At 39.4% G+C, this 26,026-nt stretch overlaps 2 protein-coding genes across 6 annotated transcripts in view; one reads left to right on the forward strand and one right to left on the reverse strand.

Moving 5' to 3' along the window:
- Window positions 1-23,336, forward strand: part of col7a1l (collagen type VII alpha 1-like) — a 92,083-nt gene extending 68,747 nt beyond the window's left edge. For all 5 annotated transcript variants that reach the window (XM_080886005.1, XM_080886008.1, XM_080886006.1 and 2 more), the window contains 5 exons: window positions 9,339-9,392; window positions 9,490-9,538; window positions 11,370-11,546; window positions 14,163-14,234; window positions 22,715-23,336. In XM_080886005.1, the coding sequence (XP_080742131.1) occupies window positions 9,339-9,392; window positions 9,490-9,538; window positions 11,370-11,546; window positions 14,163-14,234; window positions 22,715-22,923 (561 nt within the window). In that variant the 3' untranslated portion in view covers window positions 22,924-23,336. The remainder of the gene's footprint in view (window positions 1-9,338; window positions 9,393-9,489; window positions 9,539-11,369; window positions 11,547-14,162; window positions 14,235-22,714) is intronic.
- Window positions 19,645-21,902, reverse strand: LOC308399061 (uncharacterized protein). Its single transcript, XM_080886012.1, has 4 exons — window positions 21,769-21,902; window positions 20,699-20,847; window positions 19,833-19,997; window positions 19,645-19,755 (listed from the first exon to the last, which is right to left on the reverse strand). Exons 2-4 carry the CDS (start codon window positions 20,753-20,755, stop codon window positions 19,666-19,668), a joined length of 312 nt encoding a protein of 103 aa, XP_080742138.1. The 5' UTR covers window positions 20,756-20,847; window positions 21,769-21,902; the 3' UTR covers window positions 19,645-19,665.
- Window positions 23,337-26,026: the final 2,690 nt, after the last annotated feature.

Below are 26,026 nucleotides of genomic sequence, written 5' to 3' on the forward strand. Positions count from 1 at the left end.
CCCTCGTGCTCTCTGCTCCCGTGTCAGCACCCCCCGGTGCTCGCTGCTCTCCCAAGCCTTCCACGCTCCACCTGTGGGAAACAATAGCGGCAGCTGTCAGGACACTTAGGAATGGCAGGCATACACTTTAAGACAAAACCTAGACGGGGTGACTAACGTGGAGTCTCATGCAATGATCCCGCGTCGGTGGGAGCTCCAAGACTCTCCTAAGTAGCTCCCCCGACGAGCCCTGATCAGCGGCAGGTGTGTGGCTTCGGGTGTGGCCAGTCCCTCTGCAGGGCCACACCCCTCAGGCCTGCAGGTGGCCGAGCTCCATCCTCCAGGCACACCCGCAGACATACACACCCATACCTTGCCTAAACATATGAGTGGGACACAGACTAACACAGCACAGAGAAACACACATATGTACACGCACAGAGAAGGGGAAACGACACCAAAAATACATAATAATACACAGGTCCATGACTGCCCAGGGATCCTGGGTCGCCCAGTCCCAGGACCCTGACAAAAATGACATAGGCACTCAGCAAAATCGCTGAAAAGTTACGTTCACCGATGCAGACTGACTCTGATTACTGTCAATCTGATTATGTTTTTAAATTACATGATAGATACAGTCCCGATCAGAAGTTTAAGACCACTTGAAAAATGGCAAAAAAATATCATATTTTGCATGGTTGGATCTTAACAAGAAGAAATGGGAGTGAGACAAAATATTTTTTGGGCATACAGTTTATTGCAAGCAACGCTTAAATTGAAACAGGCTGTTTTACAGCTGATCAAAAGTTTAGGACCACATGCCTTTAAAAGGCCAAATCTGTGCAAAAATGTGGATTCATTGTCATTTTTTGTCAGGTAGTCACACAGTCATGACGTTCTGATGGCATTTCCTTTTTGAATGTGGTCGGGTTGTTGAACTGCATAAGCAGGGTCTCTCACAGCGCACCATCACTGCTGAGGTGGGACGCAGTAAGACAGTCATTTGGAATTTCTTAAATGATCCTGGGAGTTATGGAACAAAAAAGTAAAGTGGAAAACCTGAAAATAATTTCACCAGCAATGAGCTGGAGAATCTAACTGGCTGTCCGTCAAGACACTGGACAATCCTCGAACCAAATTAAGGCTGTTACTGGTGCTGACTGCAGCCCCATAACCATCAGACGGCATCTGAGACTGAAGGGCTTCTTGGCTGTCTTGAAAGGCCTCGTCTCCTTGAACGCAACAGAAATGATCCTTTGGACTTTGCAAGAGAGCACCAAACATGGGACACTGAAAGGGGGAAGAAAGTTTTATTCTCTAATGAGAAAGAATTTAACATTGATGATACAAGCAGATCCCACCTGAGATATTGTCTACGCGCCACAGTGGAGGGGGGCGCCATAATGGTCTGAGGTGCTTTTTCCTTCAGTGGAACAATGAGGTGTCAGGAGGTGCAGGGGCATCAAACACTATAGTTGCTGGCTATGTCCAGATGTTGCAGAGAGCATCCGTCATGACTGAGGGCCCTCGTCTGCGTGGTAATGACTGGGTTTTTCAACAGGACAACACTACAGTACACAATGCCTGCAGGACAAGGGACTTCTTCCAGGAGAATAACATCACTCTTTTGGACCATCCTGCATGTTTCCCTGATCTAAATCCAAATAAGAACCTTTGGGGATGGATGACAAGATGAATGAACACCAGCTCCATCGAGTAGATGCCCCTCATGCAGCCGTCTTCACTGCTTGCAGTTTCCACTCACCTCATGGAAACACTTGCATCAAGCATGCCACAACAAATTTTTGAAGTGATCAACAATAATGGTGGAACTACTCATTACTGAGTTCATGTTTTGAACTTTGATTTCTGTTTTGGGGGGGTGTTACAGGTTGTTTTTGGAGGTGTGGTCCTAAACTTTTGACCAGCTGTAAAACAGCCTATTTCAGTTTAAGCATTGTTTTCGATAAATTGCATGCTCAAAAAAATGTTTTGTCTCACTCCCGTTTCTTCTTGTTGCATGTTGAAGCTCTACTTGGAACCTTGTTGTTTTTTTTTTTTAATTCATATTTTTATTAAGGTTTCAAAAGCAGGCATTCACAGTATGTACATCATGTAAGCATTCTTCATACTTAGGTTATCTGCCTTAAATACTGAAATAGTATTTTAATTTACATCCAAGTCATAAGGGAAGAATACTTACAACGATAGAAGTAATTGAAACCATCACATAATCCGAAAATCAAAAATCAAAAAACAAAACTAACAAACCTAAGAAAAGAGAAAAAAAAAAAAAAAAAAAAACACAGATGTGTTGGTATGGGGTGATCCTATAAATATATATACATACATCATAATTATTGGTTTGTAATAGTAAAATCTGGCCTATGAGGCGTGATATATTTAACCCAGTTTTCCCAATATGATGTAAATTTCTCCAGCTTGTGGTTAACAGAAGCTGTTATCTTTTCCATGTTATAAATTTCCATTGTGATTTCCATCCATGTACTTATGTTTGGGCTCTCTGGGGATAACCATTTTCTGGTGATATTCTTTTTACAGGCCACCAATAAAATATTTATTAAATGTTTATCATATTTAGGCCATTCCTGAGGTATATATCCAAAGAACATAGTCTTACTCTCGAGAGGTATTTCACGTTTAAAGATATCCTGTAAGGCATTATGTATTTCTCTCCAATAATCCCTCAAGATTGAGCAGTCCCAGAAAATATGGTAATGATTTGCACTTTGATTTCCACAGTTCCTCCAACAAGCAGGGGGGTTATCATCATAATGAGACTTCTGAGAAGGTGTTATAAAGTATCTAATTAGGCACTTCCAGCCAAATTCCCTCCACTTTTGTGAGCTGGTACACATCCACTGATATCTCCATATTGCCGTCCATTCTTCCTCTAATATTTTTATCCCTCCTTCCTTCTCCCATTTTGTTCTAATATATGAAGTCGAATGTGGTTTCAAATCCATTAGACCCTTATAGAGACATGATACAATTCTATCAATAGTTTCTGAGTTATAGCTTTTTATAAATAGTTCCATCAAGCGTGTGTTTATCATTGTTACGTTTCTCATCTTCGTGTCGGCATAGTGCCTTAACTGCAGATATCGATAGAAGTCTTCTTTTTCTAATGAAAATGTTTTTCTAAGCATGTCAAAGCTGAACAATTTTCCATCCTTCATTATACTGCACAGGGCTGTTATGCCCTTACCTGTCCAGTCCTTGAATCTAGAATCCAGTTCATTAGGTTTGAACTCTGAGTCGTAAGCACACCATTTAAGAACTGTAATATTGGTCTCGAGTTTATATTCCTTTATAATAGTTCTCCATGTTTTAAGGGTCCTTTTCACCCACATGTTATCAGTATTTTTTATATAGGTTTGTAAGTTATTGTCAGCTAGAGTTGCCTGAATAGGTATAGACAGCATTTGTTCCTCAATGGTTTTCCATTGGGCAGTGTATGATTGGTTACACCAGCATATTATTGCTCTCATCTGCGCTGCAAAATAATAATATCTGAGGTCAGGGAGGCCCCATCCTCCCTTTTGCTTAGCCAGCTGTAGTGTTTTAAGGCGAACCCTTGGTCTTTTACCTTGCCATATATATCTAGATAACATTTTATCCCACTCATTAAATTGACTTTGGTTAATCTCTATTGGTAGGGTTTGAAATAGATACAAAAATCTTGGCAATACATTCATTTTAATAGAATCAATTCTTGAATTAAAACTAAAGAAAGGAATTAAATTCCATCTTACTATATCTTCCTTTATTTTTTTGTATAAGGGTAGGTAGTTCTGTTCGAATAGTTTTGTAAGGTCTTTCGGTAAATTTATGCCTAAATATTTAAAACACTCCGTTTGCCATACCAGAGAGTAGCTACATTTTATTTCTTCTGGTGGGCTGTAGTTATATGAGAGTAGCTGGGTTTTACCTATATTAATTTTATAGCCTGATAGTTGGCCGTATTGTTCAAATGACTGCATCAGCTTGGGTAAAGAATATGTTGGGTGTCCAAGGTAAATCAAAATGTCATCCGCGTAGCAAGCCAGTTTATATTGTGTCCCTTTGATAAAAATTCCCTTAATGTCCTTATTTTGCCTGATGGATTGAGCTAGTGGTTCCAAGTATAGTGCAAAAAGTAACGGTGACCATGCACAGCCCTGTCTAGTGCCCCTTTTTAGGGTAAAACTGTTGGATAGGCATCCATTAATTTTGATCCTGGCTGTAGGATTATCATATAATGCTTGTATCGTTTTAATAATCATATCATGAAAGCCAAATTTATATAGTACCCTGTAGAGGAACTTCCAATTGACAGAGTCAAAGGCTTTTTCAGCGTCTACACTCATCACAATTGCTTTGATTTTGTGTTTTTGTATATGGTCCATAATGTGTAGTGTCTTTCGTATATTGTCCTGTGTTTGGCGTTGATGTATGAAACCTGTTTGATCATTACATATCAGTGTTGGTAGGAACTCTTCTAGCCGTTTGGCCATGATAGATGTGAAAAGTTTATAGTCCACGTTAAGAACAGAGATTGGCCTGAAAGATCCACATTCCATTTTATCTTTGCCTTCTTTTGGTATAACTGAAATAATTGCCTCCTTCCAACTGGGGGGCATTTGTGCCTTTTTCAAAACCCAATTCAATGTAGGCAGTAAGACAGGTATCAGTTCCTTTTTAAATTCTTTATACCACTCTGCCGTGTAACCATCTGGTCCTGGTGATTTACTTAATTTAAGCCTATTAATTGCAGCTTTTAATTCTTCCTCAGTTATATTCATTGTCATTGCTTGATTTTGTTCTTCATCTAGAGTGGGTAAGTCTAGAGAGTTCAGAAAGCTATCCATCTGAGCTTCAGTCCCGCCCGGGGCTTCAGAGTATAGGGTTTTATAAAATCTTTCAAAGGCTTCCTGTATTTCATTTAATTTATTTTTTATCACTTTTGTACTTGGGTCCCTAATTTTATAAATTGTATTTTCCGCTATCTTTTTTTTCAATTTCCACGCCAATATTTTGGTAGATTTAATGCCACTTTCATATTGTCTCTGTTTCAAAAACATTAAATCTTTCTTGATTTCTTGTGTGGCTATATTGTTAATTTCGTTCCTAATGTTTTTGATGTCCCTTAATATATCCTGTGTTAAGTCCCTTTTATGTCTTCTTTCTAATTCCTTTAGTTTCTTACTCAACTCTTCTAATTTTCTATTCTTATCTTTTTTCCTAAATGGAGCTATTGCTATAATTTTCCCTCTTAGTACCGCCTTCAGAGTATCCCATAGTATGGGAGGTGGTACTTCTCCGGTATCATTGAACTCTAAAAAGAGACTAATTTCTGATTTAATTTGTGCCTTGAAAGGTGAATCATTCAATAGACTTGAGTTCAATTTCCATGTATTATTTTTTAACCGTAAGTTAAAATCAATGGATAAATATATTGGTGCATGGTCACTTATATCTATCGTTCCAATTCCACAAGTATATATTTTATCCTTATCTTTACCAAATGTTATAAAATAATCTATCCTTGTATAAAGAGAGTGTGGGGCAGAGTAGTAAGTATAGTCCTTTCTATTAGGAAAAAGGTCTCGCCATATGTCCATTAATCCTACCTCCTCAAAAAGTGCATTCACTTTGATATATGGAGATTTCATATCGTATGTTTTCTTGCTAGACGAGTCTAATTTTGGCTGCAGGTGTATATTTAAATCCCCTCCACAGATCAAAAGGCCTTCTGTTTCTGTTACCATAATATTAATAATCCTTTGGAAGAAGCTAATATCACTCTTTGGTGGGGCATAAACATTTAAGAGGGTGATCAAATTCCCATCTATTTTCCCTTTTACTAGAATAAATCTGCCCTCTTTATCACCCATTTCAGATACTTTTTCAAAGTTTAATTTGCTTGAAATAAGGATTGCAACTCCTCTCCTATGTCCTGATTTGTATGAAGAAAAAAAACAGATTAGTAAAACCCATTCTCTTTAATTTTACGTGCTCCTTATCTGTCATGTGGGTCTCCTGTAAGTAGACTATATGGGCTTGTTCTGCTTTCACTTTAGTTAGGATTTTAGTACGTTTAATTGGATTTAACAGCCCATTAACATTGAAAGATATAAATTTTACTTTATCACTAGCCATATGTAATCAGCGTATGTCCATAAAGCAAGTAAAATTAAACTTATCAGATCTACTCCCTAAACAGACAAACATATCAAACATAAACATCAAATACAGAGAAAAAAAACAAACAAAAAAACTGTGATTCCAAGGCTGGGGTCTCTAAGAAATGACCCTGTGTAGAGCTAGAGAAAACGTCTAGCTGTGGAGGAAAGCCTCTCCCATATATGGGCTGAGGGCCCCCATCATGGCACTTGAGGCGGCAGAAAACAAAGTCGTTGTTCATTTCACAAAAAGTGTGTCCTTATGTGTCTCTCGCTTATATCTGTGTAGTCTCATCCAATTGGGGTAAAGATATTCTCACAAAACATCTTGAAATATATTTAACACCACGTATTTTTACCTCATTTTAACGTCCGACAGTACTTATAGCTCCTCTGGCGAGGGCATGATCTGTCTTCTGAAGGTTCGCAGTCTCGCCCTGATATCTTTCTCTCGCTCGTCGTCTGTCCCTCGCTGAGTTGGACCTCTCGTGGTTTCCCAGGCGGTACGGGACAGCTGCTCGACCAGACTCTCCTTCGGTGTAGTCACATTAACTGGAAGTCCTCTGTCCTTCATGTCTGTAGTCGCCTCCTCCGCCGTCTGATACAGAACTATTCCATCCTCATAAAACACTCGTAGTTTTGCCGGGAACGGAGTATGGAAGCGGATGTTTTTCTGCTTTAACACCCGCTTCGCCTCTACGTACTCCTTTCTCTTCTGCAGTACTACTGGAGGGTAGTCATGGTCAAAGAATATCAATTTCCCATTCAGAAAAACTTTCTTCTTTTCCCAAGCTCTACGTAGGATCTCTTCTTTAACCCTATAGCGGAGAAATTTGACTATTATTGATCGCGTTTTATCTTGCCTGTCTCCGGCGGGTCTTAAAGCCAGCGCCCGATGTGCTCTCTCGATGCCAAACTCCTCGTTAGGGTTTATCTCCAGAGTGTCCCGCAGTAGTTTTTCCACAAAGTCCACCATAGACGAGCCCTCGGCTCCTTCCGGGACATTATAGATCCTTAAATTTTTTCGTCGGGATCTTCCTTCATAGTCAAGTAGCTTATTTTCTTGTTGATGCATGACTTTTATCATCTTATTCAGAGTCTGTTCCAAGTTTTGAACACGGTCTTCCACTTTTTCAATTCGTACCTCTGCCTCTGTTATTTTTTGATTAACGCTGGTAATCTCTGATTTAATATCAGTTAATTGTTCTTTTATGTCTTTTCGGAAGTCCCGAATCTCCTCCAGGATTTTTGTCAAACTTACGTCGGCACTTGAGAGAGCTGGGTTAGCATTAGCTTCGCCTTCTTGTCCCTTCGTAAGAGAGCTGCTCCTCAAATTTTCTGCATCTGCAGTTTCTGCTGCGGTGGTTTCTTTGTTTGCACGCGTCTTCCCCATTCTTGCCCCTCTCATCTATTCGAGTATTATTTGTAGGTCTAGTATTTGATGTTCTGAAGGGACGAAATAACTATTTTCGCGAGGGAGCTATTGCTTTAGCCTGCCATTCGGGATGGTGACGTCACCGGAACCACTAAATCTACTTGGAACCTTGTTAAGATCCAACCATGCAAAATGTGATTTTTTTTTTTGCCATTTTTTTAAGTGGTCTTAAACTTCTGATCAGGACTGTATTTGCAACCCTTCAACAATCTGTTTGAGAATGATTGAGTTAATGCAAGTCAGACTGGGATTGTTTGGAGACAGGTTACCTCCCTCAATGTGTGCAATCACCTTGAACATGGACAACCAGTTGGTTGCTGCAACTACTTGTAGTTGGTTACAGTTTGTCTTTCTATTTTTACTCTAGTGTGACAGAGTCATTAGAAATGTTTAATTTAAATGAAATTATTTAAAATGCATTACACACATTATTGGCTGCCTGAAGATATTTTTCTGGTCACCAAGAAAATATTATCTCTTCTTTAAGATATTTTCTTGTTTGGTCTCCAAAACAGATCCAGCCCACATTAGAGATTAAAAGATGGTCAAGGCTCTGTTTAGATGTGGTGGATTGAAGAGTTGTCTGTTTGCCACTAATGAGTAATCCCTTTGATGTTGCACATTGTTTTTTGATACATTGATAATGTAAAAGTGTGGCTAATTATTTAGTTTTAGTTTAGTTCTGTTGCGCCTTTATTTTGCACAGCATTAAAAGTATTGCAGGTCTGTCTGCAAGAGACTTTTGATAGTCATACTCAGTAGCTAAATAAACACATCCCGTCCAACAGTGTTCTTTTAAAAGCTCTGTCCCAAAGGCACTAATATCTTGGCTATCTTACTAAACTTCGTTTTGAAGGTATTGTGTCTATGTAGTCCTTCGCAAATACCATGATACCATTACATAGAGCAATTAATGACACACCAAATCAGCTGAATAACATTAGCTGTGTTAGCAAACTGCAACATGCAGATTTCAGACTTCAAAAATCACCAGTAGTAACAGACCTTTTTGCCTAATCATACCTCTACTTTTTTTTTTTTAAATGGTCACAGTTAAAACACTCTTGTTCCAGTGTTTGAACTCTCATGTATTCTGTGCACAAGCTCAAATAAATGGTTTAGCATTGACAGTAAATGTCACTTTTTGTTTATATTTAAAGAACTAGAGCCCTGTGCAAACTGGTTTTTTTAACACATGCAAAACACACAGCAATAGAACAATCAAGAGATTTAAGTATTTTGATTTGATTTTAAAAATTGGCTTGTGACCTCATATTTAAGGGCACTATATTCTCTCTCACGTATGTTTTCAGTTCTCAGCCTTGTAGTCTCCAGATCTGTATTTTTGTATTTCATGTGTTCACCAAAATAAAACACATGATTGCTGCGATGTTCACTTCTGTAAGTGGACATTGTGTTAACACACACCTGAATGCTTTCAGTCTGGCACACCACTAAAAACCTTTTAATAGAGGTGGTCACACTTGCTGTGAAAACTTTCCTTTTCACACGACTTTTAGTCCTTGTTAGACCTAAAAGGTGTAATAAGCCAAAATAAGTGAAATTACCTGCATGGCTGCCTTCTCCTTAACTGAATATTGTGTACATGTTAACTTGAGAGAAGTGTGGGTCCAAATATGTTGTTGTGTCTCATCACTTTTCAGTGCAAATGTCAGTAAACTGTCTGAATCTGTCATCCAATATAAATATAACATGTTAATATCTTTTCCTTTTAGGGTAAAGTTGGTATTGAAGGAGCAAAAGGGGAGAAAGGAGAGCCTGGACTCTCAGTACGTCTTAGCACGCTTGCACACTCACACGTGACAAAAGGCTAAAAACTGACTTGTCATTTAAATTATTCACATTCTTGCATTTCTTCGTTTCAAGGCTGAAGAAGTGAAGGAGCTAGTCAACCAGGAGGTGGTAGAAAAGTGCGGTAAGAGTGTGCTTGTGTGCACGTGTTATTCGTTTGTACATTTTCAACCTCCTACAGTACGTGCACTTGTACTTCATCCATGAGTGAATAAACGTGTGCCTCTAGATAGGCCTGCATATTGCGAACGCGTGCTTGTTTGTTGTAGAGCTCCCGTGGCAGCAGCATGGCACCCGTGTGTGTTCAGCCATCTGTTATGTTCTCTCAGAGGAACACGCATCATGGTGCCAGCAACAGCAGAGCCATTCACAAACACAAGACAGCCATTAAGTAGAACGCCTCACCCAGATTCCACGGCACATTCACGATATTTGGAGGCTGATTGTCTGCAACACACCTTTTTCACTGAAGACATTTTGGCATGCCGTATGTATTAATGGAAAGATAGAATGAAAGCTCTGTGACTCAAACCACAATTTGAGATGATCTTAAATTAAACTCAATTTATGTCACGGCTGATGGAAGGTATGGACTCAAGCGCGGAGCTCTGGGTTGAAGCAGACAGTGCGTTTATTTACAGTGCGTGAAAGATAGTCCTTAAACATCAATATATCCAACAATTGTCCTTTTTCTCAGTTCCCAGAAGTGGTGAAGGTGAGTTTTCCCGTGAGGTCTGTGTGCGCTCCTTCCGTGTGAGCTCCTCCTCCCGAAAACACCAGTGAATCCTTTACTCCACTCCTCCGTCCCGTACTTCTCCAATCTGAAAGTCGAGCAAACACAACAACGGATGAGAAGGCTTGCCTGGCCACGCGGGTGACAAGATCACGCGCACACTTAGCTACCGAGCTCCGAGTACAATCCAGCGTCGACTGCCGTCTGGACACATCGTTAAATACCTCCGTCTAGTGAGGAAAGATTAGCGGCAGCTGGAGCCGAAGATTACACTTCCGGGTCAGAGATTGGCCTTTCTCACTCTCTCGGAGACGCCGTTCCTCGGCAGCCAGACCCGCAGCGTAGGGAGGGAGAGAGAAAGAGAGGAGGGCATACACACACATCACAAACAAGCAGGTCGTCCGGGAAGACCGTCCGACCGTGACAATTTAACTGAATTTATTGTATAATATCTAGACTACATTTTGCATCCTTGACAAGGATTGGATTTTCCTGCTGCCTATTAGTAACGGTAACACAGGTTTGCCTCTCAGACATGCTAATTACCCACAAGTGGTTGATGCTTAAATATTATTTAATTTTTGTATGCGATAACAGAAAAGGAACAGTCTATTGATTTATGAAGTGTTCCGAGTATAATCTGTGAATAGATAGTGTGTTTTTTTTATGTGTTTGTTTTCTTGTTTCCTGCTGTTTGTCTTTATTAAACAATAGCACTCCCACATATTCATAGGAACACTTTACAGGGAAATAAAGTATAAACTAATAAATAAAGTGAGCTGAAGGGAATAAAAGAATGCAAGAAAATATTTTAAATACTTAGAATTCTAGTTAAATTATGGTATTATGGCTAATTTAATTACTTAAATTTGATGCATGACAAATATATACAGTACTGTGCAAAAACCTTGTGCCAGCCCTCATTTCTTTATACTTTGCTTCCAAGGAGCCAGACTTGCTTGTAATTGTTTCAGTCCTTGTGAGCGATAGTTCTCCAGGCTGTCCATTTGCTGCTTCATCACTCATTTTCAGTTCAGTCCTTGTACATGACCATTTTGAAAGAAATTCTTTTTCTAAGTCAGCTACTTCACAGTGAACTGTGAATTATCCAAACATAAAAAAGATAAAAGTATTTCTGCCCCAACAAGATGATTCCCAAAGAGGTGTTAGCCATTTCCCATTTTCCTAGCAAAAAAAAGTCATGCTGTTTTTATCACTGCAGGATTGGAATACAAGTTCATGGTAAAATCTGTTGACCCAGATGCAACAACTGCAGTGACTAAGAATGAAAATGACCAAAAAGACGTTGTGAAATCTATCACCCATGACCTGCATGAACAAAGTATGGAAGAAAACATGGCAGACAACATGGGAGAAGGGCACCCACAAAACCAGACTGGTAAGAAACACAAGTAGCTGTTTGCAGGGTCAGCGCCTCTGGCCAAACACACAGATGCCTTAGATAGCGTGTGACCAAGTGTCTAGCTAAATAGCTGCATATATCAACCTTATGTGTAGCAGCTGTGATGCAGGCAATTAAAATGTGCTGTGTCCTGACAAGGACAAAGAAAACAAGCCTGCCTACATGTCTCTGATACTGTATCCATTCTTTAGTTAAACATTAAGGTAAAAGCACCAATGAACATGCTGAACATGTCTGATTAAAGGTGATGTGATTAGGTAATATTTCTTTATGTGCCAGGTCTGTGCCTTTTTCTTTTTTTTTACCTTTTAGGACATCTACAAGTGATGCAAATATCCCAGAACTGCAACATACTCAGTTCAGACACATCTAGAGATCTGTGTTGTGATGCCATACCAGCTTACTTTTTCCATTTTTTCTTGTCAGTCTCACCACTGTGAGTGCTCTCCCAAAAAAGGCTAAGCAATGGACAGAAAAGGAAACCAAAATGTAGTAATTATTAAATAGAGTGCTATTACAGGGAAGCCACAAAGTTAAACCAAAGGTCAGCTTGTACCAGCAATCTCACATGCCGTGATGCTTATTAGCTAATACAGCCACAGGCAGAAATTGCTTTCTGCATCCCAAATTATTGTAATTCTTGCTTCAGGTACATAAACCAGACAGCTGATCAAAGTACAAGGCTGTCATTGCCCTGTGTCAATGTCAACTGGTTTATTTATTCATTTAAATCATTAAATATAGTACTCATCTGTTCCCCAAATAATGATTGTACAAGTACAGCTCAGCATTCACACCTAAATAAATATGGTGTTTATGTTCACTTGTTTTGTTGCACGAAATCTGATGTTTTACAACAAATAATTAAGATGGACAATATTCCTCTAGCGGATACTTACATAAACTTATAAACCTCACGTGAATAGCTCTTCTTATCTGTCCTGAAATGCTAGATTGTGAGCACTCAATGGATAAAATTCTTCACAAGGAATGAAGCATCTTTTTGTAAAAAAAAAACAAAACCCAAGAATGAAGGATTTTCTTCACATGTGGGCTAAATATTTTATTACTTTTGTAGTACAAACATTTAAAACTTTCGACTGCATACCTGTGGATGTATGCAGATGTCTAGGAGAGTGGGTAGTGGATTTTTTTGTGTTAAAACCAGATTGTTTTCATGAGAGGATGCCCAAGGAGTGAAAACGTGTAAGGACAGCAAGACAGTGGCGAGGTGTGCAGTTGGAGTGACAGATGGGTTCAAGGTAGGGATGGGATTACATCAGGGATCGGCTCTGAGCCACTTCTTGTTTGCAGCGGTGATGGAAAGCTTAACAGATGAGGTCAGGCAGGAGTCTCCGTGGACTATGATGTTCAATGACGACATTGTGATCTGTAATGAGAGTGGGGAGTAGGTGGAAGAGAGCCTGGAGAGGTGGAGGTATGCTCTTAAGAGAAGAGTGATGAACGTCACTTGAAGCGAGACAGAATACAAGTGTGTGAATGAGAGGAAGACAGATATAACAGTGAAGTGATAGTGAAGATTGGTGAGTTTAAAATAACTGGGGTCAGCCATCCAAACTCAGTAGAAGTGCACAAGAGAGGTGAAGAAGAAAGTGCAGACAAAGTGGAGTGGGTGGAGATGAGTGCCAGGGGTGATTTGTGGCAGCAAGACTGAAAGGGAAGGTTTACAAGACGGTAGTGAGACCTGCTGTAAGCTGGAGGTGACAGAGTTGAAGATGTTAAGATTTTTTAGGGAGGGACCAGGATGGACAAGATTAGAGACGGGTACATCAGAGCGACAGCTCAGGCTGAGCAGTTCGAAGACAAAGTTGGCAGGCTGAGATGGTTTTGGACATGCGCAGAGGAGGGATAGAGCACATACCAGACAAAAGATACTGAAGAAAGAGGAACAGAGGAAGTCCATAGACGAGGTTCATGGAGTGTAGTGAAGGAGAACATGCAGAAGATTGGTGTCACACAAAAAGTTGCTTGGGATAGGGTGAAATGGAGGCAGATGCTCCACTGGTATTTTTGTATTTTGGTATTATTGAGTTTACTTGTGATTTAAATTTCATTGTGTATTTATAATCAGGGGGTCAGCTTGTGCTTGATTTCTTTAAAAGCCTCCTTTTTATGAAATCCACGTGCAAAAATCATTTGTTGTGATGAAGAATTCCTTTATGTAAGCGTCTCTCTCAGAACTGAGTGTTTATTGTTCACTTTCTGAATATAGTAAAACCCTACATTAGTGATGTTGTTTGATAAATCCAGATGAAGGGAAAGCAATACAGCAGGCCTTGTAGAACAAAAAGCTGAAGTGCTTCAAAGTTCGTTCCAGCTCTATCAATAATTTTTTAATGATACTTTTGGATTTCCCCTTTTATCGTTTAGCTTTAATGATAGCAGGATATGAATTCCCTCAAAAGTTTGTACTTTATAGCTGGCACGAAAAACAGAAAGTTGATGATCGGAAGGCCCAGAACTGTTTCTCGCTAATTTGCTGGATGAGCTAAAATGTCACTGGCACTCGTAATGTCCAGTGAAGGTGGTTCTTTATTGTGTATCAGTAATTGCTTTTGTTTCTGGCTTCAGATACTCATGATGGAGGGACTGTGGAGTGGGGACAAAGGAAGAAGAGAAGGGTATATGGAAGAAACACAGCAAGTGAGTTACCAAGAAAACTGATGTTGTTTGTGTCTATTTCCCTCCTCTTTTGTTCCCTTTATTTGCTTTGTGTATCAAAACAAAATTATAAATTTGATGTCACTCAACACCCTTTTCATAGTAAAGACACTCGAGCTTTTTGAATGTTTTCACATAGACCTGGGAGAACCTGGGAGAAATATTAGCTTCCACAACAAGTTTTCAGTCATTTCAAAATACCCTTTTATCTGTTTTATTTCCCAGGGGTTGGATCGGTTACAGAAGGAAAATAAAGTTTAAGTTACAGCTAGGGTTGTCGCAACAGACACTGTATGATTAATATGGCTACAATTTGCACTAATAATCAGTTATAACAATAAATTTAAAAAGAAATAGTAATCATTATCAGTTACACTGTCCTTTATCGTCAGCACTAGTAGCTAAATAAACTGTATCCGGTCTTTAAGTGATGACGTGATGAATCCTGCTTCTGGGCCCAAACTACCCTGCGTTTAACAAGGCTGTTGTGTATTTAACATGTTTTAATGCTTTGTATCTTGTTCTATTTAACCTCAAAAAGCCCCTAAAAACAGTCAGTGATCACTATCGGCCTCTCTCGGTTTTTATTACCGCTATTCATTTTAAAGCTCAGTTTTTAAAACCTTACATGTAACTACAGCCCAGCCCATGCAGCAGTATATTAATGACTAACCTCGTATTGTGGATGGATGATCTCAGTTGCTCTCCCGAGTCCCGACTGAAGTTTGGTCCGTTTACAGCATCCTGCCATGCGATTGCATTTGTCTCTGACCATCGAGAATCCTCATGTTAACTTTTGAGTGGAAAAGAGTTAGAGTTCCTCCTCAAGCTTCACTGTTTATATTATGCTAACATAGCTGTGTCGCTAGCAATCACGTAGCACATCATTATATACCAGCTAGCCAAACTTCAGTAACCCTAAAAACATCACTGCTGTTTAGTTTTCTGTCTCCATTTATGTTGGAAGTGATAACAGAGCTGTGCATCTTAATTTGTTTCCAAAACCCTGCAGTCAGGACATGCTGTATTATGTTTAGATGGAAACTAGCGAGCTAACTCCCTGCTAACGTCTAACTCCGTTAAATGTCATAAATTCTGTTTTCATGGATGCCTGGATGTTAAACTCAATTGTTACACCTGGTAGAGCAGAACGCTGATCATTTTATTACAGATGAAAGAATTTAGACAGTTTTTCAGCTCTTAGTGAGGCTGCAGTGATCGTTTGACTTATGGACCTGCAGCAGAGTTTGGGCCCGGATATAAAAGATGGATGTTTTAGGCAATCTTGGAATCTGCAGTTGTTTACAAATGGCTCCAAGAGATTCTCCTTATTAGATCTTCATTGAGTTCCTTGGACTTTCCCATTGTTAGTATTGATCAGTTCAATCAGTAGTGTCAAACAAATCCTTTTTTAAGCAGGGAAAACTACCAGTTGTAGTCAATCGTGATGACAACAGAGAATTTAACTGGCCTTGGCTTTGTCAAGTTAAGACATTGTAGAACTTATCACTTATTTAAAGATTTAAGTGAGTATATGTATATATTTGATCCTGCGTGTATACTTTGATCCCTGCCTGGATGACAGAAAAATCCAAGCTAAATTCAAATGTGTGTGTGAACTTCTGACCATAACTGTAGTTAAAGTGAGTATACACTCAACAAAACATATTCTGTGCACTTTGTTGAGAATCTAACACTTGTGAAAATAGAGTCCAGGCCACGAGTGCCGGTGTCTTGCAGGTTTTAGATGTGTCTTTGATCCAACACAGCTGATTTAAATGGCTAAAGTATCTCCTCAACATGTCTTGAAGTTCACCAGAGGTTTGGAAATGAACTAGACACTTGATTCAGATCTGCTGACCCTGGGTGATATCTAAAACCTGCAGGACACCGGCCCTTGAGGCCTGGAGTTCCCCCACCCCTGAAGTACACTCAGAAAAATAAAGGTGCCAACTGGAACCAAAAGTGGTTCTTTAGACTGATGCCATAGAAGAACCTTTTTTGGTGCCACAAAGAACCTTTCAAACAATGGTTCTTTGAAGAACCATTTCTTTCAGTGGTTCATTGAAGAACCTTTAAAGGTGCCCCAAAGAACCATCAAGAAATGGTTCTTTGGGGCACCTTTAATGGTTTTTCAATGAACCTTTTTAAAAATGGTTCTTTAAAGAACCATTTTTAAAAAGGTCCTTCAAATGGTTCTTTAAAAGAACCATTTTAAAGAACCTTTTTTGAGTGGTTCTTTAAAAAACCATTTTAAATCTTTCAAAATAAAATGCATCATAAATTGAATTTGAGTAGGGTAAAAATAAATACGAGCACAGCATAGACATATATTAATGGTTTATTGTCATTTTGTAGTTACCAAAAGACAAAAAGGCATTTTAACCCTCAGCACAACATCACTACTAATACATGTCACATATTAGTGTTTTAAACAGTAATAATTAAATATATTTGCTATACTATAAATAAATATATATAAATACTATAGCTACAGATAACACAACAATACATTTATTGTTTAATTAATAAAACATCAGAAAGTGATAAAACACATTAGAAATAGCAATAGCTTCATAACAGACCAATAAATCAACACATTTTCATCAGCAGATGTTTGCATGTTCAGTAAAAATATTTCAACAACAAGTTTATGATTAAAATGATCAATGAACTTTAGCATTACGCTATGTAATGTACGTTTCATGTTGTACTCATGGTCTTTTGTTAGTCCAGTTTAGGATAATGTCTCTGACGTATGTTTCATATCAAATACAGGGAGTGCAGAATTATTAGGCAAATGAGTATTTTGTCCACATCATCCTCTTCATGCATGTTGTCTTACTCCAAGCTGTATAGGCTCTAGGGCTGCCACGATTAGTCGACTAGTCACGATTATGTCGACTATTAAAATCGTCGACGACTAATTTAATAGTCGACGCATCGTTTGAAGCTTTGTAAGATCACAAAGGACACAGGAATGAGTAGAAGGATTTAAGAGTGTAATAACGGACTGAAACAGAAGATGGCAGCACTGCATGTACAAGGATGCCAGCTGCCGTTAAACCCCGAAGAAGAAGAAGCTGTGTCCCAGAATTCATAGCGCAGCCCAGCATAGTTGTCAACAATGGCGGCAGCTAGTTAGTTTTAACTTTACTCTTATTATTCTTTCTGGGTCACAAAATAAACGTTTAACATATTTTCAGGCGAGAATGTAGCTGTGTAAACCTCAAATATCTGCTCAGTTTATCAAGACACCACATATTTTCAAAAGCGCTCCGACGTTTTCGGAGACGTCTGTTACCCACTAGCTCGTTAGCTAGGCGGGGGCAAGGCTAACTAGAGCCGTGAGAACACCGGACTCCCGGCAAATCGTTTTCAAACCCACCGCCGTCTTTCGCTAGTCAGGTTAAACATATATATGAGTCACTTAGATAACTTAAAAATGTTATTGTTTGGCTTTCTTTAGTATTTTATTTGTTCCTGAGTAAATCTGTTTGGCTGAGATTAAAGTTATAGTTTTTGCACAGCTAAAACTGTCAAGCAGACAGCTGATTATCAGAAGTGTGAGACGCTGGAGAATATACTCCGGTGTCCTGTTATATTTTAGAAAGCAAGGAGTTTATTAAACTTCACCGAAACAATCTGCAAATTTCATTAAAAATTAATAAACTACCATCTTGTCTTTATTTTTAGTTAGCACAAACACTTCAAGCTGTAAGCTAAAGATAGTTATATAAGACCAGATGCTGCTGGTGCAATAAGCTGTACGCTGTACGTCCAATGGATGATGATCTGATTAGTCGACTAATCGCAAAAATAATCGGTGATTAGTCGACTATCAAAATAATCATTTGTGGCAGCCCTAATAGGCTCGAAAGCCTACTACCAATTAAGCATATTAGGTGATGTGCATCTCTGTAATGAGAAGGGGTGTGGTCTAATGACATCAACACCCTATATCAGGTGTGCATAATTATTAGGCAACATCCTTTCCTTTGGCAAAATGGGTCAAAAGAAGGACTTGACAGGCTCAGAAAAGTCAAAAATAGTGAGATATCTTGCAGAGGGATGCAGCAGTCTCAAAATTGCAAAGCTTCTGAAGCGTGATCATCGAACAATCAAGCGTTTCATTCAAAATAGTCAACAGGGTCGCAAGAAGCGTGTGGAAAAACCAAGGCGCAAAATAACTGCCCATGAACTGAGAAAAGTCAAGCGTGCAGCTGCCAAGATGCCACTTGCCACCAGTTTGGCCATATTTCAGAGCTGCAACATCACTGGAGTGCCCAAAAGCACAAGGTGTGCAATACTCAGAGACATGGCCAAGGTAAGAAAGGCTGAAAGACGACCACCACTGAACAAGACACACAAGCTGAAACGTCAAGACTGGGCCAAGAAATATCTCAAGACTGATTTTTCTAAGGTTTTATGGACTGATGAAATGAGAGTGAGTCTTGATGGGCCAGATGGATGGGCCTGTGGCTGGATTGGTAAAGGGCAGAGAGCTCCAGTCCCACTCAGACGCCAGCAAGGTGGAGGTGGAGTACTGGTTTGGGCTGGTATCATCAAAGATGAGCTTGTGGGGCCTTTTCGGGTTGAGGATGGAGTCAAGCTCAACTCCCAGTCCTACTGCCAGTTTCTGGAAGACACCTTCTTCAAGCAGTGGTACAGGAAGAAGTCTGCATCCTTCAAGAAAAACATGATTTTCATGCAGGACAATGCTCCATCACACGCGTCCAAGTACTCCACAGCGTGGCTGGCAAGAAAGGGTATAAAAGAAGAAAAACTAATGACATGGCCACCTTGTTCACCTGATCTGAACCCCATTGAGAACCTGTGGTCCATCATCAAATGTGAGATTTACAACACAGTACAGTACAGTACACCTCTCTGAACAGTGTCTGGGAGGCTCTGGTTGCTGCTGCACGCAATGTTGATGGTGAACAGATCAAAACACTGACAGAATCCATGGATGGCAGGCTTTTGAGTGTCCTTGCAAAGAAAGGTGGCTTTTTTTGTCGCTGATTTGTTTTTGTTTTGTTTTTGAATGTCAGAAACGTATATTTGTGAATGTGGAGATGTTATATTGGTTTCACTGGTAAAAATAAATAATTGAAATGGGTGTATATTTGTTTTTTGTTAAGTTGCCTAATAATTCTGCACAGTAATAGTCACCTGCACACACAGATATCCCCCTAAAATAGCTAAAACTAAAATCAAACTAAAAACTACTTCCAAAAACATTCAGCTTTGACATTAATGAGTTTTTTGGGTTCATTGAGAACATGGTTGTTGTTCAATAATAAAATTATTCCTCAAAAATACAACTTGCCTAATAATTCTGCACTCCCTGTATATGTCATATCAAAACAAGCCCACACCTGCAGTTTCAGTTTTTCACTGGTGTTTCCTGTCAGCTGGTCAACCTCACATCCATATCAGCCAACCAAATGACAAGTTCCTCCCTTTGTGCTTCAAATCCCTCCCACTCTGAGACAAGGAGCTGAAAGAGATCGAGAAAAGAGTCAATTATAAAGAAGAGAAAAGTGAAACCCTCCTCAGAAGGTCTGACTCGCATACCTGCAGTTGACCTGTGATGGACTCCAGTTTGGCGTTCACGTCATCCCTCGCCGATGCCAACAGCCGAGTCTGCAGGGTGCCCTGGAAGAGCTCAGTTAATGTTCGACTCCTCCTGGTCAGGCTCTCCAGCTGGATGAGCCGAGGTCTCCACTCTCGCCGCTGCCTCTGAACACAGAAACACAAATTGCATCTGAAGCAGGAGGTGCAGATTTTTTTTTTGCTATTCTTTTCTAAATCCAGGCTAGATCACGTGGAGGTATTTGGAAAACTTTTTTGGCCAGCGGACAACTGTTGTCTTGCAGAAAGTCAAATCAAACATATGCGATACACAATCAATTCACAAGAACACATAAAAAAATAAGTCCAGTTCTTGCCTGATTTCAAGTGAAATCTGCATCAAAACAGGGTGACAGAAGTAAAACGAGAGCACAAAGCCTCACTTTTTACAAGCCTGCTATTACAGTTCTCCTCTATGCAGACGACTTTCCTGTTTTCAAGGCACAACTTGGATCTGCTGTACGAATCTTATGGATACACACTAAATGAAACAATAGTGTGCATGACTCCAGATTCTGATCCCTCATCCTAATATGGTCCCAACATAGCAACAGCAAGAAAGCAAATGTTGAGGCTTCAAAATACAAAGTCCATAAACCAATGGCTGACATGGGTTTTATCATAAGGGTGATAAATATACAGATTTCAGTCTGTCTTAGAGATTTGATGTTCATTTACCTGCAGATGCACTATACGTACCTGCTCCATGGTTTTTCACAACATTTTGCACATCACTATTTAATACAGGAAGTAGGTGAACTAAAACAAGTCATCGTTCTTTGTGAGAGGACCATATTAATGAAACCAACCTCAATGACATCATAGGGATCCCTAAAGATGCTCCTGCTGCTTTTCTTCCTCCTCATCCTAAGCTTCCTTCTCCTTGTCCTCGCCTTCCATCCAATTGTAATTCAACCTAATTGTGTTTCTCCCCCTCCTCTTCCTCATTTTGTTGGAGCTGTGAACACAATTAATGTGAATCTGGATTAATTTGTGCAAACAAGAAAAATCTACAGCTTTTTGGTCAGAGGTGCTCTTGTGATTTAAGCCGGGTAGAGTAGATTTATGTGTTGATGCTATCTGCTTCAGCTCTGGCTGCTGAGTGATATTTACTCCCTGGCTGGATTACAAACTTTAACCATGTGCTGAACTTTGGCCCAGCGTTGATACCTCTTGTTAGTATAACGACCTCTTCTTAGCTTGTATGTATGATGTATGATGGTGGATAAATGAAATATACAAAAAAATTAACTATATTACAAAAGAACATCTACCTTGGAAACATCAAATGACTGGAGCATAACTTGTCAACTAGTCCGAAACTAAGTTATGCAGGAACAGTCAAAGACGCACCTTCTCATGTCACATTTCTATTCATTTCTATATAATTCGATTAGACAATAAAGAGTTATCTAATCTAATTATTCATTCAAAACTCTTATGCATAGCTGTATTTTATACAGCTCATACAGAATTCAAAGTACAGGTTCATGTGAGTATTTAATGTACGGCTCAGATCTACAGAATTTCAGAGTTTCTAGAGCAGACACAGAGCTCACGTCATAACAGGCTTCAGGCGCCATTTTAGTGACTTTAACAATATATTAAATTTTAATTTCGGTCTAGCTGACATTAGGTTATGTACGCAGCACGCAATTGAACCACATATTTTAGAAGCCAAAGGTTCAAATTAGCTGGGAGCAGCTTCACTTAATTATAACAGTGGTTTTGTTAGGAAAACAGTTGGATACTAAATTGCGCTGACCTCAACGGCTAACGTATCTAGCTAATCGCTACTGTTAGCACAACATTAACAGCAAGCTACAATGACGAGTAACAAAAACAAAACAGTAATAAGGTTTTAATGAAAATGTTTTACCTTTTCTAACAGTCCCAGAATCCACAGCTTCAAAGTCCAGCAGGTACTGAAGACTGTTATCCGTTTCGCTGTCACCGTCCGTGAGTTTTTTTTCCCGAAGGTCAAGGCCCGCCGCTCGCACACTCTGTCTGCGCATGCGCATCCCAACGACTGACCCCCTCCGTCCGCTCCCGGGAGGTTATAGTATGACGTGTTCTCTCTCTCTCCCTGTCATGTATTTGGCTCGAAACACATATTAACAAATTGATCAGTGATGAACAACTACTCAGATCATTTACCTAAGCAGTGTGCTTTGTCAAAACGAAGTCTGTGTCCATTACACTGACATTCTGTTCTGCAGTTGTTATTTACTTGTATTTTATAATTTGACTTTACATACTGCTGGGTGGTTTGTAAAGTTTATTATTATCATTATGCTATATTTTCAAAAATATATAATAATCTCAAAAGTAATGCCTTGGAGTAGAAAATAGTAATGCTTTATTAAAATTTAAAACTAAAGTACAGTATTTGAATGTGTGTATTGTGTCTATTGTTTGCAATTATTTCTAACTTTTATTTGAATATTCAGTTTCCTACCATCTTCTCTTAAAGGGTAATTGCCAGGTATCCCGCCCTTCCCCTTCGCACACACATGCACACAAAGAAAACACACAGTATAATTCACAGCCTCATTATAGTGAATAAATATTTATGCCATTTACACCATCAAACTTAGATTTGATAAAGAACCTTTTGTTCTTTAAAGAACCATTTGTAATAGCTGAAGAACCATCCACAAAATAAAAAGGTTCTTTGACGTATGATGGTTCTTTAAAGAACCATGAAGACATCTGAAGAACCATTTAAGAACCATAATTTTTCTGAGTGTAGAGTGACTCCACAGCATGTCAGTTTGAAGGGCAGCTTTACGCTTTTCCTCATCTACCTGTTCTTTCATTAACAGACCGCTGCCTGGAGCCGATGTCAGAAGGAGCCTGTTCAGACTATTCTCTGGTCTGGTACTTCCACGCCCGATCGGGGGAATGCAGACCGTTTGTTTACGGGGGCTGTGGTGGCAACCAAAACAGATTCTCCTCCAGACATGAGTGCGAGGAATGGTGTGAGGCGGAGAGTCGAGTTATGGGGGGACCAATCAGATCGCGCAGGGAATAATCCTTCAAACAGTTAATCCAGTGACTGAAAAAAAATCCTGCTTTGAAGAGATTTTTGGTTATACAATATGAATGTGCGGATACTATAGATGCTATAAAAAAAAATGTACACCTCCACAGCCGCAGAACCTTGGAGACTGAGCCAGCAACCCCCAAACAAGATGCTTAATTTTGTACATAACTGTGTAAAATGTTATTGTTTTTGCATTTTGCATTGCTCTTATTTATATATTTTAACAGATGTTTTTCAATTTGTTATATATGGATAATGGGATGCGATGTAGTCTAAATGTGAATGATTTTTTTCTTAATTTCACATAACATCTGCACATGTAAGTATGTTTTCTTGCAGCTGTGTTACTAAAATAGACTGACATTGACAAAGATTTTGAATGTAAACGTGCCAAAAATAAACATTACTAAAAAAAAAAATCTTAAATCCACCTCACGATTTGTCTTTTTCATGCCAGCCTCTTTCATTTTCCAGCTCGCTATAGCGTATCTCTTTATATAACTGTCACCTTTCTTATGTTTTGTCAATCGCCCTACATCCTGTGTGGTGCAGAAATGAGAAGCTGATAGCTGACTGCCTGCTGACTCCTCCACCACTACATATGTTTCTTTGGCAGGGGGTGTTATGGGTCAGGCTGGGAGCCAGATGAGGGGCCAACAGGGGCCCAGTGTGGGAGCTCACGCAGGGGCTGTTTTAGAGGACTCTCCATCAGACCGACTCAGCAGTAGCTGGGGATTCCTGTGTGGGTGTTGATGAGGGGGCAGCACGCATTGAAGTTTTTTGGTTGTTGTTTTTTTCTCTTCTGGCAGTGTGACAGATGAAAAAGCACGACACATTTTAGGCTCTCAAGTTGCCAGGTTGTTGCTCCTGGGTTCTTTCATATCTCTAATCTGTTTTTCAGGTTGGTTTGTAAAAATAGTGTTTTTCAAGTTGACAGAGGAAACAAGCCCCAAGAGGCTTCCTTCATATTAGTCACGATTCTGTACTCTGATGTACACCCACACGCAAAGATGCTTGATATGTCTACTTGATATTTTTAGACATAAAGAAATCTCATTATAAAATTAAAAATGTTTAATTTAAGCACAAGGCAAAAGAAATATTAAAACTTTCTTAAAGCATAAGCTTAATTTCATATTTAATAGTTTCAAGTTGCCATTTTTTTTCTTGTAGATTTTGCTAAACTCTTATGTAGACATTTACACTTTTTGAACCAATCCAGTTATAAAGGGACAAATAGAGATGAGGAAAAATAAACAACTTGCTTTGCGAAGACACATGCAGATGCAGGACAGCCTCACTACTTAAGGTTTTCTTAGGCCTTGTGAGCTCAGTGACAACTTAGCTGTTTTTTAATCTTTTCAACCTTTAACCTATAAGTATAAACAGTAGCAAGAAAGTGCTTTGTGGTCAATAGGCCTTCACTCCTAAGCAGAGCAACACAAACCAGCGTCAATGTAATAAATGTAGGATTTTTGTCCCCCTTGATGTTGAAGGGGGCATGTAATTCCATTTCAGAGATCACTTGCGGAGGAAGCTGGAGTGGGAGGAGGATATCTCATTGCCTCGTGTGTCACGGAACGCAATTACTCCAGCTGTGAAGACTTACATTCATATTAATGAAGGTGAGTGAAGTTGCTCATTAGACCCTGACCCAGCGCCCTTTGATGCCGTCTCCCCCTGTATGCTCTTTTTCATTCTGACATTGTAATGTACATCAACTCTGCTGCGTGTCATGTGTACACTCAACGGTAATTAAAACACAGTGCTCTCTAGAAAATCTCAGATATCTCCCGTCTCTTTTGAAGAAACATTTGTGAATCGCGCACAGAAGTTTTTATATGTGGTGTCACTCAACTTATTAAAACTTCAAATGGAACAAATGCTCATCTCTTTATTAATAGATGTGAAACTGATGTCGATGGAGACATCTGAAAGAGCAGGGAAACTTTTAAACTCTGCACCTTTATTCTTCATTCAGTTCTTCGTCTTGTTGAAATTAATATATAAAATGAGCTAAAGAGACAATATTGTATTTGAAGGACTTTAATTTGCTTTGATAAAGTGAAGAGTTATATTTATGACCTGTTCTAGAATCTACAGGTTTACATTTCGCTATAATGAACATACAATGATATATTCATTATAGAAAGATATTGTCTAAAACAGTGCATGTAATGTGAGCGCTTTCTACCTTTATATAATAAGGTTTAATACGCTTTAACTAATGACATTCATAGTTGAATATAACCAGATCAATCACCTTCTATGTCACTTTCTCTCTGGACCCGGGCTGCAGAGCATCTCAAAGAAAATCCAACTTTTCCAGTCCTCTTTCAGCTGACGGTGTGACAGCCCCACCTATGGTTTTTACGCTTGCAGGTTTAGATGTTTGGTTTTCTGTACCTGTGCTGGCTCCTCGTTCTTTCTATCGCCATCCTCTACCCAATTTGGTCTGATTGTTTTTTTATCCTCTCTGTTTTACCTTAACATCCTTTCATCACTGCAACCATTACTTTTTAATTACTTTAAATCATAAATGGATCCGCTCTTTGTGCAGCTTTAACAGCGGTAATTGGGAAACCTCTGAAGACACGCCTAATATTATAATGTGAGACAATTTCATTTAACTATTGATCCACAACCCAAACATATCCTGCCAAGTGCGCCTGAGATAAGCGTCAAATGCGCTCAGCTGAGAACAAACGTGTCAATGGGAGCTGTCCGTGGTGCTGATCAACCGCAAACCTGTCAGTTTCACGCAAATGCTACTGAATGACTTAAAGATGTTGGGACTCTTACAGGCTACCGTGGAGCAGCTGCACATGAAACACTTTTTTTAAAGTCTGATGCGAGGCAGAAAAAAAAGTTTCAATAGTCGTGACGCCTTCGGTCCACCAACAGGAGGCCACAACTTTCTTCTTTTTTTTTTCTTCATTCATCTACCTCATTGCTTCACAGCCAATGGGATGGCTCACTGCGAACCAAAATGTCAACGGGATGACGTTGTTGCTGGCGTAGGGCTGCGTTTTTATGGCTCTACTAAAAGAATACAGTGGGAATGGACGAGCAGGAGACGCTGCTGGTCAGA

Source organism: Rhamphochromis sp. 'chilingali' (assembly GCF_963969265.1).
Source record: "Rhamphochromis sp. 'chilingali' genome assembly, chromosome: 7".
NCBI classification, from domain to species: domain Eukaryota; kingdom Metazoa; phylum Chordata; class Actinopteri; order Cichliformes; family Cichlidae; genus Rhamphochromis; species Rhamphochromis sp. 'chilingali'.